At 35.8% G+C, this 16,832-nt stretch overlaps 1 protein-coding gene and 1 long non-coding RNA gene across 4 annotated transcripts; both read right to left on the minus strand.

The window, feature by feature from the left end:
• Positions 1–232: 232 nt before the first annotated feature.
• On the minus strand, positions 233–1,707 carry LOC113645277. Its single transcript, XR_003441182.2, has 3 exons — positions 1,547–1,707; positions 1,180–1,304; positions 233–591 (listed from the first exon to the last, which is right to left on the minus strand). It is a non-coding gene; the product is annotated as an uncharacterized LOC113645277 (long non-coding RNA).
• A 1,195-nt stretch (positions 1,708–2,902) lies between these two features.
• Positions 2,903–13,121, minus strand: xaf1 (XIAP associated factor 1). Of its 3 annotated transcripts, none has more exons than XM_027150795.2 (10): positions 12,969–13,121; positions 10,968–11,040; positions 8,742–8,877; positions 8,574–8,630; positions 8,287–8,473; positions 7,049–7,101; positions 6,737–6,934; positions 6,122–6,201; positions 4,582–6,012; positions 2,903–4,440 (listed from the first exon to the last, which is right to left on the minus strand). In XM_027150795.2, exons 2-8 carry the CDS (start codon positions 11,003–11,005, stop codon positions 6,133–6,135), a joined length of 738 nt encoding a protein of 245 aa, XP_027006596.2. In that variant the 5' UTR covers positions 11,006–11,040; positions 12,969–13,121; the 3' UTR covers positions 2,903–4,440; positions 4,582–6,012; positions 6,122–6,132. The 3 variants fall into 3 exon arrangements, with proteins under 3 accessions (XP_027006596.2, XP_027006595.2, XP_027006594.1); XM_027150794.2 differs by having other exon boundaries at positions 6,115–6,201; positions 12,969–13,120; XM_027150793.2 differs by lacking the exons at positions 6,122–6,201; positions 6,737–6,934; positions 7,049–7,101; ... (3 more) ...; positions 10,968–11,040; positions 12,969–13,121 and having other exon boundaries at positions 4,582–5,029.
• Positions 13,122–16,832: the final 3,711 nt, after the last annotated feature.

Consider the following 16,832-nt stretch of genomic DNA (forward strand, 5'->3'; position numbering starts at 1 on the left):
TGATGGGATTTTCGACGACCGTCTGTTACGAGACCTGCAAGCAAACAGTGAATTAAACACTGTATATTGACCTAAAAAGTGTAGGAAATTTTCTGGTAAAAACATATGAAGTATAAGCGGGCCATTAAGTTTGTAGGGGCCCCAGAGGAACACAGCTAATGTCATGTATATGGAAAAGTAAAGACTCCTTCACTCACACACTTAGGAATAAGGACGCATACACAAATGGAAATAAGGCTGAAGTTTTTTAAAGTATAATGAATCAAAATCATTTATTCTTCATGTAATAAGGTTTAACAACACATAGATTAGGATGTTGAGTTCTTCTGTTAACACGCCATGGAACTTGAGTAGCTTGTGTGCTTTTGGATGAGGACGAGATGGTAGGAGACTGCGTAGCCTGTGTAGTCAAAGTAGAAGCCTGGGTAGAGACATCAACCCTCTCAGCAGCATAAGAGTCAATGAGTAGACCATGACCCTCTAAATATTTAGTGTAAAGAATAAGGAATTCGGTGAACAGGCCAGCAACTGATGGAGGAACATCAGTGTCGAGTTTATCCAGAAATCGCCCAACCCACGAAGAAATTGCAGCTGGGAAAACACATAGATTCGGTGCATTACATTAATATACAGGCCCTGTACATTCAGTTAATAAGAAACCGGTAACAACAGCACCGAGGGCTATCTTAAGAAACAGGAAATGGAAAGAGAGACAACCATATAGGAAAATATGTTGGTAATCCTTAAACTTCCAAGTTAATGAAATATCTAAAGGATAAACTTCCAAGTTTAATGGAGAACATACGTACCCATGTGTTGGGAAAAAGGCTCAGAGAGAGAAGGAAGATTAAAACACAGAATACAACTTATAAACACTATTGCCTGGCGATGTAGGAATGAACCTACAGGCCTGATGATGTGGAAATGGGCCTATAAGTTTAAAGATAAAGGGAAATTCAGGCAACAAGTTATATAAGGAATATGGTGACCATCTGTCAACAATGGAACATTTCTGGGATTTCTGGACCAGGTACATATGACTGGTAAGAAAGAATGTGAGGGTGGAAAGAGGGGGCATGTCTGAAATGTGTAGAAATGTTTTTTTTTTCTGATCATTTCTTCTTGGAACCTCCACTTAGAATTATTGTTTTAACTTATAGTAAGATTGCAGTAGCTTACCTGGGCCATTGCATGTTGGAGCCGAGTTTTTCCTGCACAACATCTGATTGGCTAATACAGAACCCATTATGCATCTGATTGGCTAATACAGAACCCATTATGCATCTGATTGGCTAATACAGAACCTGTAATGCATGGATATAAAATGTAACTCAGCAACCTACAGTATATGTAATAAACTAAGACTATAACACCATTTTTAAAGTGGACGGAGTGAGTGGTGATGCTGCATATCAGTTTTGATCCGCATTTTAGATGTGTCGGGCGGTGATTATCATAGAAATCGATTTAAACAACGCAGATCAAACTACAGGTCAAAAATCACCAAAACAACTAACAAACTATTAACAATTAAAATAAATCATACCAGAAGTGAACTTGGATTCCTTCATCATTTTATCAGCAAGAAAATTAGTTGTAAGAAAAATCAACTGTAAACTACTAGATCTTAGATTTTGATGGTTTCTTCTTAATCTAGAACTTAGATTTCATTCACACATCCTCCTGTTCCTTTAGAAACAACACGTTTTAATTCTATTCTGATTCTATTACAACATTCTGGACATATTATGTCATTATGCCATTAGTTTATTGGTCTTTCTTGATGTCTGTTATATTTATTAGTTTATTGTGCACTTTTAGGCTTCTTTTTGCTCTTCTTTTTTTCCTCAACTCATTTTATATAATTATTATCTAAACCACACACACATTATTTATTTGCCATCTAATAATAACAGCATGACTATTTTGGCTTCATCAGCTTGATATCTACAGCAAGGAGGAACACGGTTTAAACTCACCTCTAAAAAACTCCTGCTTTTAATTTAAGGAATATGATATAAATCAATTAACAACCAGATGGTTTAAACTGAAATATTTTATTGTGTTGACGTCAAAGTATAATTCAAGAACATTAATTTCTCTCCATTAATAAAAACGAAATAATTAAGAAACAAGGTATTTCAACCATAATAATGTAACCATATTCTGTATTTAGAGATTTAATTCAAACTAGATAACAATAAACCCATATAAATATTTAGCTAATATCATCTGTATCATGTTCAAAAAATTAACCATTTCACCATTTTAATCAATGGAAAAAAATAAATAAGCAGCAGCACCTTCATAAAAAAAAAACAAACAACAAAAGAAGTGAGAATGTCCTGTCAAACTGTTAAAAACAAACGTTTTTCACTATTAACAAACAGCCCATAGGGAAATACAAATAACTAAATTATACTACAGGTGACTTTCAAAAAAATGTCCATGAAATGTGGTTAAAACAACATTTTGCTCAAACAGCCCATGATAAGGTATCTAAGTTAGCTAACATGAGGCTAAAGTTAACCACACAGGGTCCCTTCTTCTCAACAGATTCAGTAGACTGTAGTACCACAGACATCCCGTTACACTCCTTTCTATTCCTCTCTCGTCTGCAGCACCTCGTCGGTCTGGGAGTGTAATACATGTACAGTACATGGTGGTGTCCATCAACGGCACCTGCTAGGTGTGCCCCGTTCACTTGAGTGAGAAAAGTAGCTAATAGTTAGCTCTTCTCTACAGTAGCAGTTTATAACCCCTCTGTGTGTAAATGTTAAAGAGAGACCATCCCTTATACACATCAATATTCATATATTAAAACAATTCATACATTTACTTCATATATTTATACAGAGTATATACCTTGTATGTAAAAGTAACTCAAGAAAACACAACATGATTTTTTTATTGAAATATTATTTATTATATGAGATAGAAAGCCTTGTGGTCTGCAGCCAGGGTTCGATTCTTGGGCAGGGAGCTAATCCAGCTACTGAAGAGCTAATCGAGGTACATTCAGGGTTGTATCTTCTTTCTGGTGCTGTCTGAACCTTGACTCAAAATATTAGTACAAGGAGACATGTTGCATTATAGATTAGATTAGATTAGATTAGGTTAGTGTACATTATATTAGATGAGATTAGATTAAATTAGAGTACATGTAATGAAATGGTAATAGTTGCAAATAATAACTACAAATAGTAATTCTGGTTATATGATAACTGCACTTCTTTAGCCGTGTACATTTAGACTGTCGTTTTAGAGCCTCCTGTGGTTGTTGCTTGTGGTTGTGCACTTTTCCCACTCCTACCTTTTTCATGACTAAAGGTCCTAAAAAGCTTCTCCTATCAGACTTATTTACCTCTACACTAATTAATTTACATGGCTACATTTTTGAAAATGGCAGAATATTTGTAGTCATTATGGAAAGATTGCTTTTTCTTGCTTTTCTTCATTTGTACATCAGTCTCTGTCACTTCCTTTGTGTGCAAAGGAGGAAGAGGCCAAATCTGAAGGTTCCAGCTGATTGAGCATCCGATTTCCATAGGGACCGCTAGGGCTGTACATTTGTTGGCGAATCATTGCCAAGGTTTCGTGGTTGTCATCATCATTGTCATTTTCACGTGGAGATTTCTTTTTCTTTTTAAGACTTCGTTGTTTTGCAGGCTGCTGACCAAAGGCAGGTTCTTCCTCGACTTCACGGTCGTCTCTACATCTTGTACGATCACTGAGCAAAGCTTCAGTACAACTTGACTCACTATTTGTTTTACTGACCATCCTATTTCCATAGGAACCTCTAGGGCTGTAAATTTGTTGGCGAATCATTTCCCAGGTTTCGTGGTTATCATCGTCATTGTCATTTTCACGTGGAGATTTCTTTTTCTTTTTAAGACTTCGTTGTTTTGCAGGCTGCTGAACAAAGACAGGTTCTTCCTCGACTTCACGGCCTTCTCTGCATGTTGTACGATCGCTGGGCAAAGTTTCAGTACAACTTGACTCACTGTTTGTTTGACTGACCATCAGATTTCCATAGGGACTGCTAGGGCTGTACCATTGTTTTTGAATAATCGTCAGAGTTTTAAGGATGTCGTCATTGGATTGCCATTTACGTGATCCTTCTGTACAGAGGGATATCTGTTCTGTGTTTACAGGCTCCACATTATATATCCTAGCCAAATATTTTATATATCTGTCAATTTTCTTATCCTTCCTGTCTTGGCATTGTTTATGATTAGCAAATAAATCCTTAGAACAATGTGCACGGCTGTCATCAGGATAATCAGACCTGTAGTTTTTCGTGTTAAAAATCTCAAAGGTTTTGCTGGTGCTGCGGTTTTCGTTACTTTCTTCAGATGCCATAACGTCACGTTCTTCTGTGCCACCCAGGGCTGTTGGTTGTGGGCAAAGGGGCTGCTGTCTTAACACATCACCACAACTCTGTGGAAGGAACTGGTTGTCATTGTCATGCCGGACAGACGCCAAATAATTCATATAACAATTATCCTATATTATTTATCAATTATTAAGCCAATTAATAATCTATAAACAATTAAAATGACTCATAAATACATCACATACCGAATGTGAACTTATACCAGAAAGAATCCTGTTCATATCAGCAAGAAAGTCACAAAAACGTTAGTGAGACATTTTGTATAAAACGTCGTCGGTAAACTAGCTGAAATCTAGAACTTCGAGTTAGTTATTTTCTGTTCGGATGTAAACAACGCGTTCTGATTCGGTTCTGAATCCGTGCCACGTTCTGTACATCATTCAGGATTGTGTCCATCTGCCGTGTGTTTTATAAACAAGTGCTATGATATAATTGTGCTGTAAAGCCTGCAGTGTTCATTAGTGTCATTAATAAAGCTTTAGGATGGGAAACGCTCATCTACTGTATAGGCTTCCAGTCTGAGCCCCGGTTGATTTAGCCTGAATTCGCCCTGAATATCTTCACAACTTACTCGGATTGAGTTTTGGCTACATTATTGATTTGTTATTGAATAATAACAGCATGAGAACTTTGTAAATAAATATTAGTAGCCTATAGCACTTGTTTCCGGTGTATATTTGTGTAAATGTCTTCTAATAGCCTCGCTGTTCGCTCAGCATTTAAAGAGGAAGCACGGATTTATTCATTCATCCATATCTTTAATTCAACCAAACACAAATACGAACATTTATTGGAGATAAAGGATTAAAAAAGAAAAGCCGAGGTATCTCGGTGTCCCAGAAGAATCACAAAACTTCCGCACGCGCGCGCGAATCAATGAATCGGTTTAGATGCTCGACTCACAGCTCGGTTCAGAGAAAGAGCTCAGCAATAACATCTACCACAAAAAGTTACATGGCTTTAGTTTGAGATTTTTGATTTTTTTACCGGTTTTTATTGTATCAATTACTCTATCTATCTATCTATCTATCTATCTATCTATCTATCAATCAAATAGATATAATTAATTGACAAATAGATAAATATAATGAATGAAGATTTTAATTGCTTTATCAATTGGCATGAGTTTCATTTGTTAAACAAAATAAATATATGTATTACAATATCTATCTATCTATCTATCTATCTATCTATCTATCTATCTATCTATCTATCTAATAAAAAATAAATGAAACTCTTACCAATTGATAAAGCTATTAAAAAAAGGGCAAAATATTTATTCAAAATAAATACTGTATTCATCATTCACGGTATTAAAACATGGATAAATAATTCCTTTTCCAAAAACATTAACATGCTCTCTATCTAAAATTCTACATAGTTTTTGCAATCATTCCTTTTATTAATCAAAGTTTACCATGGCTTCTTCAAACATTTAATAAAGAGAAAATTTTATGGGGAAAAAAAAAATCATACATTTCAAATACAATAATGATGCTCGCAAAAGCTTTGGTTGATTTTTCCAGATGTCTGAAAGACTTGTTTTGTTTGCTTGTTTATTCATTTCAGTTCTGATGTCATCACCTGTGTTTCTGAAAGCGTTTCTGCACGTCAAGCTGTGAAGGAATAATTAACTCTCATTAATGAGGTTGTCTTAGAAAAATAAATATTATTATAAAACCTGCTATTATAGCGTCTAGGATTATGTAGACACTCACCACTTACAGGTTTATTTCTCACTTCTTTCCGCTCGTATCCGTTGCCTCGCTCATCCTTCTCAGACCTTCCATAATCCTGCATTTTTCCTTATATGATGAGAAAACAAGTTACTTATCCAGCTCAGAAGGTACACTTATAAAACAAAGCTTCAGGAAGAAGGCTTCAGGGTTTTTGCAATGATGCCATAGGAACAAAGGAAAAATGTTCTTTACTATAAAAATTTTTTTTTAGAAAAAAGATTGTTATAAGAATAATTTACTGAAAGGTTCTTTGAGGAAACAAAAACAATAAGGTTCTTCTATGGCACCCCTTTTTAGTTTTTCTTGAAGCCTCTATTTTTAATAAAGAACATTTTTCATAGTCTAAAACTTCTCAGTAAAAGAGCCTTCCATGGATGTTAAAGGTTCTTCACAGGACCATATCCCCTGACAAAGGAGCATTTACATTTACAGCATTTAGCTTACGGTTAAGAGCCTTGCCCACTTTCTAGACCTGGGATTCAAACCAATGACCTTCCGATCAGTAGTCGAACACCTTAACCACTGAGCTACCACATCCCACTTAAGAACCTTTTGAAGAACATAAGGTCTGTGTAGCTACAGTGCCATGATGTGTACATACCTCGTGCCATCGCAGTGTGTTTACTGGCAGAGCGAGGTGACAGTATGGACAGGTGCTGATCTGATCTGGGTCTATTTTAAAACCCAGATTATCATTCTGCTTCTTCTTCTTCTTCAGCAGATCAGACAGCGACAGGATTGTATCTTTTGGTTCAGAGTCAGTCTGATCTTTCGAAGAGTTCCTCACGTATTCATAACGCTGCATTTTGTGTGTGTGTGCGCGTGCGTGTGTGTGTGTGGAAGGAAAGATTTAATACCATAATGTAATTACATTTATAGTTAAAAAAAAGAAAAAAAAAGAAAAGAACTGTACCTCAATGTCTTGCTGAGAGTTCACTGGCTTTACATATCCATGAATGGATTTAGCTAAAACAAAAAGAACAATGAGTATGAAGTATGAAGTGTGGTGATGAACCCAAATATCATCTCACGAAACATGAAAGCATTTCTATAAATATATAATATATCATGATATATAATAAGAATGACAATATTAACTCTGAGAAACATGAAATTATGCGTAAAAAAGGTGTTAAAACAAAACTGTCTTCTTTACACACACTAGTGTTTCTCAGGAGTATTAATTGTAATTAATGTCAATTTTAAATAAAAATCTATCTTGTATAAAAAATATATTTGTACATGTTCGATAACATTATTCACACTTTTAACCAAAAGGTTTGATCAAGATGTATTTAAAACAATGAAAAATGTCATTTAAGACTTACTTCAAATTTGCGTTAATAGTCTATTTTAAAAATGATTCATTACAATTCCTAACATTTCAAAAAGTATTTATTTTTATACTATAATTACGCTAAGCAAATGATTTTTGATCAAATTGCAGATGTACAAAAAGATTGTAATAAAATCAATTATTTAATATATATTCTATAATTATTTATAAAAATCATAATTTAAATTGAATGAATATTTTTTATTATTATTATTATTATTATTATTATTATTATTATTATTTAATATTATTCATTGTGGAAAAACATCACATACATTTGATGCCAGGTAAATAATATATTTAGTTCCAAGCCTCAAATTTATTTTCATGTGCATTCTTTATGTACACAGGCTTGAAACTAAATATATTAGTAAAGTGAATTCTTGTGCTTCTGAGACACTGGGGCAGTTCCCTGCTAGACCACCAGGGGGGGTGTCTGGCAAGTAGTTTATTCATCTATCACTTTGTTATTCCAATGTGTGGCTGTTCCTATGATGTTTTCCAGCTTTTTCACCCGTCCCTGGTTTTCCCTTGATACACTGCTTTATATAAGTTTGTCATGTCGTCCCTGTCATGGTCAGTTCACCACACTTTACACCTACTCACGATCATGCCTTGCGTAGTACAAACTGTACACACTGATCATAGAAAAACTGTCAAGGGACATAAAGTGACAAATGTAGGACATTTTTCACGTATAAACAATTCATTGTTATATAAATTTAATATGATTGACTTTACATGATGTATACAGTATGTGGTATACAGTCTAAAAGTCTTGTAGTGGTACAAAATATAAAATTAGACAGACTCACTTTGTAAGTCTTCATTGATGCAGATCTGAGCATGCTGGAGCTGGTCTTTAAGGATGACGTACTGGTTACAGTGTTCACAGCGTTCGGTTCGACTCCCACAGGTCACGACGTGTTCCTCCAATATGTTCAAAGGGAGAGACAGCTGACAATACTCACAACTCTGCATCCTCTTTGTGCATTCGTATGACTGAAAGGAGACGCAGATAGACGCAAACACACCTCTGGATTATTTAGCTTACTTCTACTCAGACCGAATGTATGGATCTAACATGATTGATGGAATTTACTTCATGATCTGGCAGGTTGAATTTTTCCATCTTCATGTTGCACTGCTTACATTTGATCTGTAACAGAGATTTTTTTTTTTATTTACCACAAATGTACATACAGGGAAGAAATGATAACATGCAATGATAAGCACCAGAAAATAGGTTTTAAAGTGTAAAGTTAGGGACCAGAGTGTGTTGTTCCTGTCGATGTTCCTCCAGCAGATCCTTGGGAACCTGTTCTTTACAGTCAGGGCAGAGACACAGGAACCGCTGGCAGTGAGCTTCATGCATGGGGAGGTTCGTCTTCACCACCTCTTTATTGCTGTGTGGAGCGATGAAGGGTGAATATTAAACAGAAATTAAAACACTTACACAAAACCAAACTGAATACTAAAAACTGATGTTTATTTGTTTATACAACTGTCTATAAAATACAGTTTTTTTTAAATGTCTTCTCATTATTGACTTGGATGAAACTATGGAAGTTTTTTTTGGGGGACTATGTTCTAGAGGTTTCTTTATAAGGTGTCAGAAATGCAAATTCAAAGGACTTTTCCAGGCTCTGTAGGAGACACTGAGAAATGAAATCAGCAAACGTATAAATGCTGCAGCTGCTGCTTCGATATAACAGGATCATAACTAAAAAAAAAACTGGGAAACAAACCTGCAAACAGACTTTGTATTCCGCAATTTGTCAGATGTTCATTTATTCATTCATTCATTTTCTACCGCTTATCTGAACTACCTCGGGTCACGTGGAGCCTGTACCTATCTCAGGCATCGTCGGCCATCAAGGCAGGATACACCCTGGACGGAGTGCCAACCCATCACAGGGCACACACACACTCTCATTCACTCACTCACACACACACACTACAGACAATTTTCCAGAGATTTTGTCAGAGGTTGCACGTTATTTTATGTTATTTTCAACAAAACCATGGGGCTACATGGAATAACACAGAGCAAAGGACTTAAAGTTAGCAAAAGTAAGCCACATAAAGTCCATTGTGTGCAACCTAGTGCAATACTGAAGGACAAATACACAAAATAGCACCGACCAGTGTGCATACTGTATAATGTACAGTAAATGTGCAAAATTAGGTGGTAAACAAGAGGGTTCTTTCAAACATACAGTATATACATTTATCTTATAGCAGCGGTGGATGAGGTATTGAAATATGATGACGATATAAAAGGAAGAAGAGACACCAGATTCACCACAAGCCCCTTTAATGGGAATGTACAAATCAATAGACTCACAACAAGTAGGTGACATGCAGTAAAGCGAGTGTAGCTTCGTTAGACATCATTTGTATTTGAAAGATCACTTATTGAACATTAAATATTAACCACAATGCTGCTTATGAGATATTACTTAAGTCTTAAATGACTTTCAGGATTGAATTTTCCTACAACGTTTAGACTATGACTTCAGATTTGTACCCAAAATGAGCAGAAACACACAGTTCCACTTCTATAACAAATCACGATCAGATAATCAAATGCTCACATACTTAGTCCTTTGTTTACGTCCCATCCACCAGGTGGCGCTGCTACAGCACCGTCAGTAAGGTGCAAGTTTGAATAGTAAAGTTTGGAAAGCACCAAATTAACCCTAATTCTCATATATATGCAATTATAAATATATTTTCTATACATTTTATAGCCTATATTCTTAAATACATGACATTAATCCTGATTAAGAAATGTAAAATTATTATATTTAGATTTTTATATTCGATTTATATTTTATATTAAAAATATATTATTTATTAGATTTTATATTAGATTTTTTTTAGCATTTCACAGTAAAGTATAAATTATAACACTGAGATTTTAAAGTCCTAAATATCTAGGTCTTCTATAGAAATGAATGAATGAATGAATGATTGTGCGTTTTAAATGTTATTTCGACACACGATCTATTCTGTAGGATGTTTATTTATTTATTCAACTATCTATTTATTTGAACACCATTTAGTTTCACTGCATTTTATTTGAGCGTTTCAGAGATTTTTTTTTTTTGGATCTTTTCCTTTTCAGTCTGAAGTTCTATTGAAAGTTTCTTCAACACTTTCGTTTTCATTTCAGGCTACAAGTGACGTCACAATTCGGTCTGTTTACATCGGAGGTAAATTATGTTTATGTGTAAGATATAAACTTATTCATTCCCACAGACGTGAAGTTTAATAATCAAATGATTCACGAAGTCAAGGTTAAAATATGTCTTCTTTAAACTCGGGTTATGTTCACAGGCAACATTCCTCAAAAATCTAAATCCTGGTACAAATATAAAATAGGCAATAAATACTGTAGTGCTTATATACATTAAAAAAAATTACACACACACACACACACACACACACACACATTATATATATATTAACAAAACAGAAGCTTCATACTTACCAGTTGCTGCAAATCTCCACCTCTTCTTTAGCGTCCATTCCTACTGAGTACTGTTTATTTCCTAGAAGTTTCACTTGTGAGAAATAGAAAGCATAACAAACCGGAGGTTGTGCACATGCGCACTTGCACTTTCAGCGCCAACTACTTCATTAAGGTGATTTTTTTTTCTTGTAAAGACTACATGTACATTTTTTAAGCACATGCATTTAAGTCAGTATGGCCTACATTTTGTTTTACTTTTTTTTTTTTTTAAACTGCTTTATACTGGTCAGGGTCCCCTGATGTATTCCCAGGAACCTACTGCTACTACAGTAGGTGGTAATACACCTTGGATGGTGTAGGAGAAAATCGCCTCCAACCTACATTGTCCCAGGCTAGCTCCTGCAATCTGACTATAAGTTTAAACAATAATTCCAGGTTAGAATTTAAAGAAGAAATGATCAGCCAAACTCACGAAGACTGGATTCAGTTGAGGTAGGTTTATTGACAGTCGTATAGACAGCAATCAACCAGCTGGTACCAGGGATACAAGTTTGTCTAGTAGACGGTACTTGCACCGAAGCACTGCTGATTACCGTAAGCTTATATACAGCTCTGACATGCCCCCCTTTTCGCCATACCCTCCTTGCTATCCAATCATAATACCGCCCACGTACACTTTTTTAACCCGCTTAGGAAATTACCATTTTCTCTAAATTGGAATGTTTTGCCCATACACTGGGTCAATATTTGCCCACGCATTAGGCCATTTAAATTCCCAATATCTTCCAACTGAGGGGCCCCGTTTCCATAGTTCTTGGGCCTACGTCATCAGGCCATAGAGCTTATAAATTGGGTTTATGTGCTTTTTTAAGACCTATTCTCTTTTCTGAGGTTTTCTTTAACACAACTCAACACAGTTTGGATGAAACTGACCTTTCTACACCGTCACCTACTGCTGACCTTCTCACTGAGGTCATTACTCATTATATCCAGGATATGGAGAGTCGTGGTCGGCTCAGTGACACATCTGCTGTTAGGGAGGGTCGAGGTCTCAACTCAGACTGCTACAGTTACCACTAAGTCTACCCAAACTCCTTCAGCCTCATCCACAAGCACAAAAGCTACTCAAGCCTCATGGCACGTTAACAAAAAGACTCAATATCCTACTCGTTATGCTGTCAAACCATTTTATATTAAGAAGTGACTCTTTTTTTGCTTTTGATTTTGCATCTCCTTATTAAAACCTTTATGCTCAGTTTTGGGCCTTAACCTTGTGTATCTGCCTTACCGTGTGTGTTGGTTTCTGTGTGTCCTTAGTTTATAGGGGTGGTTAATCATTTTCATATCATCCATGATGTATGAATCCCCCCCCCGTCATGGTATAATTTGCATTATTTTACTAAAAAATTCCCACAATGGGATGCAATACAACATAGATCACCATTCATGCACACAAATTACAGCTAAAGGCAAATTAATGTATCAAATACACCTAGAAACAGGGCAGGAAAAATCAGCACTGACCCTTCGGACCCTGGACACAACCTCTTTCAGCTCTTCCCTTCTGGCAGGTGCTACAGAACTTTGCTTACCAAACATGCCAGACACAGGAACAGTCTCTTTCCTCAGGCAAGGACCCTGATTAACAACTCACCATAATTATATTTCCTGCTTTATATCTATAAGTACTGCATTATCAGAACTGTCAGTAATCACATCATCTGTATACGTTACACACACTACCGCTGCTGTATATTATACAAAAAGCATAATATTGCACAATATGGTTATTTGCACTTCCCACACTTTATGTACATAACTGATCGGTCATATATTCTGTATTCATATTAAATACTCATAACATCGATTGTATCACATGTGCATTTTCTTGTATAGTCTGTATTATCTTGTCTAGTATAGTGTTATTTAAGTCACAAAAACTCCAAGGACCAAACTGGGAACCATGGAGCAGTGAGGCGAGGCAATGCAACACAACCCTTTAAAGCTGATTTTACTTACATTATTAACACCGAGACAATTTTTTCTTCCCTGATTCATATTCCAATGACAATACCAAGTTTTCTGGGAGCATGAGACATCATTTTTACACATGGATTCATCACACATGGATTCTTATCTTATCAGACCAAGAGCGTGGAGAACAGAGCACGAAAGGGACGACAAAAACTTGGCATTTAAACAACCAATCAGGACACTAATCAAGGAGAAGCACAGAACAGGTGAGTAAAAAATAAGAGAAGCAACAGCATGTGACTGGTCATGTGATTTGGCTGTAGTCTGTAAGACTGATGGGAAATGGAGTCCAGGATGTATCATAATGTGAGGCCATGATGAACTAGGTGTGTGTGTGTGTGTGTGTGTGTGTGTGTGTGTGTGTGTGTGTGTGTGTGTGTGTGTGTGTGTGTGTGTGTCCTGCGATGGGTTGGCACTCCGACTAGGGTGTATCCTGCGTTGATGCCCAATGACGCCTGAGACAGGCACAGGCTCCCCGTGACCCGAGGTAGTTCGGATAAGCGGTAGAAAGTGAGTGAGAGAGTGAGAGCGAGTAACGAAGATGCTTAGTGGAAATACATCGGAGTAAAAGTATACATTTTATCTAGGAAATGTAGTGGAGTAAAAGTGAAAGTTGACATAAATTTAAATAGCGAAGTAAAGTACAGATACGTGAAATTTCTACTTAAGTACAGTAACAAAGTATTTGTACTTCGTTACATTACAACACAGGACCAGAGGATCTTATTTCTCATAGTCTGGGAGTCCTTCATGTTTTTTTTGGCAAACTCTATGCAGGCTTTCATATGTCTTGCACTGAGGAGATGCTTTAGAGCCATAGAGCCCCGACTGGTGGAGGGCTGCAGTGATAGTTGGCTTTCTGGAACTTTCTCCGTGCCTTGCCACAATTCTGTCTCTGAGCTCCTTGGGCAGTTCCTTATGACCTCATGATTCTCAATTGCTCTGACATGCACTGTGAGCTGTAAGGTCTGATATAGACAGGTGTGTGCCTTTCCTTATCAAGTCCAATCAATTTCATTAAACACAGCTGGACTCCAATGAATGAGTAGAAACATCTCAAGGAGGATCAGAAGAAATGGACAGCATGTGAGTTAAATATGAGTGTCACAGCAAAGGGTCTGAATACTTATGACCATGTGATATTTTAGTTTTTTCTTTTTTAATAAATTTGCAAAAAATTATACGTCTTTTTTTCTGTCAAGATGGGGTGCTGAGTGTACATAGATCTATCTATCTATCTATCTATCTATCTATCTATCTATCTATCTATCTATCTATCTATCTATCTATCTATCTATCTATCTATCTATACTTATTTTATATATACTTATATATACTGATTTTAACACTTCTGTGAAAATCTTACATGCGTTACCTTTATTTTTGTACCCGAATTATTCAAATACATCCTGGGAAACCTCAGATATTACAGAAGAATACCAACATGTGCCATCATGGCACACAGGAGTGTGCATCTAGACATTCTTCTAAAAACAAATCTCTATAATATCTCTGATACACAATAGAAAAATCAGTCTTGAACCAATTAATGATTACTGGTTAGATTTCTGGAGATTTTGCGCTTTGCTATCAATGATTACATATAGGGTTATTCTGTCTGGAATTGGAATTGAATTATTATTATTATTATTATTATTATTATTATTATTATTATTATTATTATTATTATTATTATTATTATTCAAACACACCTTGTAGTTTTTGAGATATACTCATTTAAAATACAGCATGTTAAAAAAAAAAAAAAAACAGGCAGAAAATATGCCTAGGGTGGAAGAGAATAATTAATATTTGTAAAGATATTTGTAATATTGACTTAAATCATGTATAATAATTATATGTAGAGATATACTAATAATATTTCTAATAATATTATATTTATAATAGAATTAATTGGAAACATATAAAGCTTGCAGAACACACATTCGCCTCACACCTCCAGGGTTGGGGGTTCGATTCCCACCTCCACCTTGTGTGTGTGGAGTTTGCATGTTCTCCCCGTGCCTCGGGGGTTTCCTCCGGGTACTCCGGTTTCCTCCCCCGGTCCAAAGACATGCATGGTAGGTTGATTGGCATCTCTGGAAAATTGTCCGTAGTGTGTGAGTGTGTGAGTGAATGAGAGTGTGTGTGTGCCCTGCGATGGGTTGGCACTCCATCCAGGGTGTATCCTGCCTTGATGCCCGATGACGCCTGAGATAGGCACAGGCTCCCTGTGACCCGAGACGTTCGGATAAGCGGTAGAAAATGAATGAATGAATGAATGAAATCTCTATAAAATACTTATAAAGAAATGGCACAAAATGTAAATAAATCCTATATGACTTTATATTACTAGAATATAATTCAATCTAACAACTTTATATGATTTTGTTTATGTTATGTTGTTTATATTATGTTATGTTTATGAATAGCATATACGTCATATATACCATACACCATACACCGGTGCATACTGATGTCATGTAGATTTCATATAGAACTTTTCACAGTATTCATATATGACCCAAAATTCTACTACAAGTTGTATGTGTGCTTTTTAGTAAGAAACGAGCCATAATCTGTCTGACTGGCTGATTTCAGTATGGAAGATATATGATTACTGTATATGAACCATACAGTTTTTTTTTTTTTCATATGGGAAATCATCCGGAGTTGTGAATGTGTGTGTGTGTGTGTGTGTGTGTGTGTGTGTGTGTGTGTGTGTGTGTGTGTGTGTGTGTGTGTGTGTGTGTGTGTGTGTGTGTGTATAGTGAATGGGTGTTTTCCCATCTCATGCCAAGGATACCAGTATAAACCTGTTTCTGCAATGTGTGTAAGTGCAATATTTCACTGCACTGATCCACTGGTGTTTACTCTGATTATATAATGTTACACAAAACATTACACACTTTGCATAGAAGCTACATATTATCACTAAAAAAAAAAAAAACTCCAAAAGTGCAGCCTTTTTCTCACTAACAAAATGAGACATGATCGAGTCAACATGAATCTGGAAGGATTTGCAGCTAAATTAACTAAATGGAAGCCCCGCCCCTTTCCCATCTCTTAGTATAAAATAAAAAAAAGGTCAAATAATATGAAATAAATTCTATCTGTGTATATGTGACTTAATCAAACATTAGATGTTAAAGATAGTTAACTGATGTTAAGTATATGATATTGAAAAATACTAATAATTATTTAGGGAAAAAGATTAATTTAGGCCTACAGTGACAGGAAGTGGCAAATTTAACAGTTTATGTATAATGCTAATAGTAATGATAATCAGGGAGTTATTTATTTAATAAAATCTATATTTTTCCTTCTCTGCATGCAGCAACACTCAGACATGTTAAAACAGGTTGATCAACAGAAAAAATATTGACCGTGTGAACATTACATAACCGATTTGTTATTAATATTGTAAATCCAGACTGTATTATAAATGGTGATTTGTGAATGTCACAGCAACAGCAATGTCAGATGTCCTAACAGCTCACCGCCCGTTTGTCATAGAGACGTCATTTTGTGTTCATGAACCATCTCGGGTTCCATCTGTCGGTCTATTTGTAGGATTTTGTATGGACTCATCCTTGGTATCAGCAGATGAACCGATTCCAATTTGGCATTGATTTGGAAATCGGATGTCTTTTAAATGGAAAACTATAATCAGATTAAATCAGTATTGCACAAATCTAGTAATTGAAGATGAATAAATGAATGGAAATTGGTGTAAAAGAGGGTTTTTTATCGGTGCTGGATGGCAGGAGCTTCAGTTACAAATACTAGCTGATATGTAAATAGTAATAGTTATAAATCTTTATCTGCTGTCATCATATCTTGCAGTTA

The sequence above is a fragment of the Tachysurus fulvidraco genome, chromosome 11 (assembly GCF_022655615.1).
Source record: "Tachysurus fulvidraco isolate hzauxx_2018 chromosome 11, HZAU_PFXX_2.0, whole genome shotgun sequence".
NCBI classification, from domain to species: Eukaryota; Metazoa; Chordata; class Actinopteri; order Siluriformes; family Bagridae; genus Tachysurus; species Tachysurus fulvidraco.

What these genes read in the sequence shown, in the direction of transcription:
- xaf1 (XM_027150793.2), bottom strand. Translation starts at nt 4,617, where the DNA reads ATGAACAGGATTCTTTCTGGTATAAGTTCACATTCG. An exon ending in CTGGTATAAGTTCACATTCG is followed by an intron (nt 4,441 to 4,581) that starts GTATGTGATGTA and finishes TTCCTTCCACAG; the next exon opens with AGTTGTGGTGATGTGTTAAG.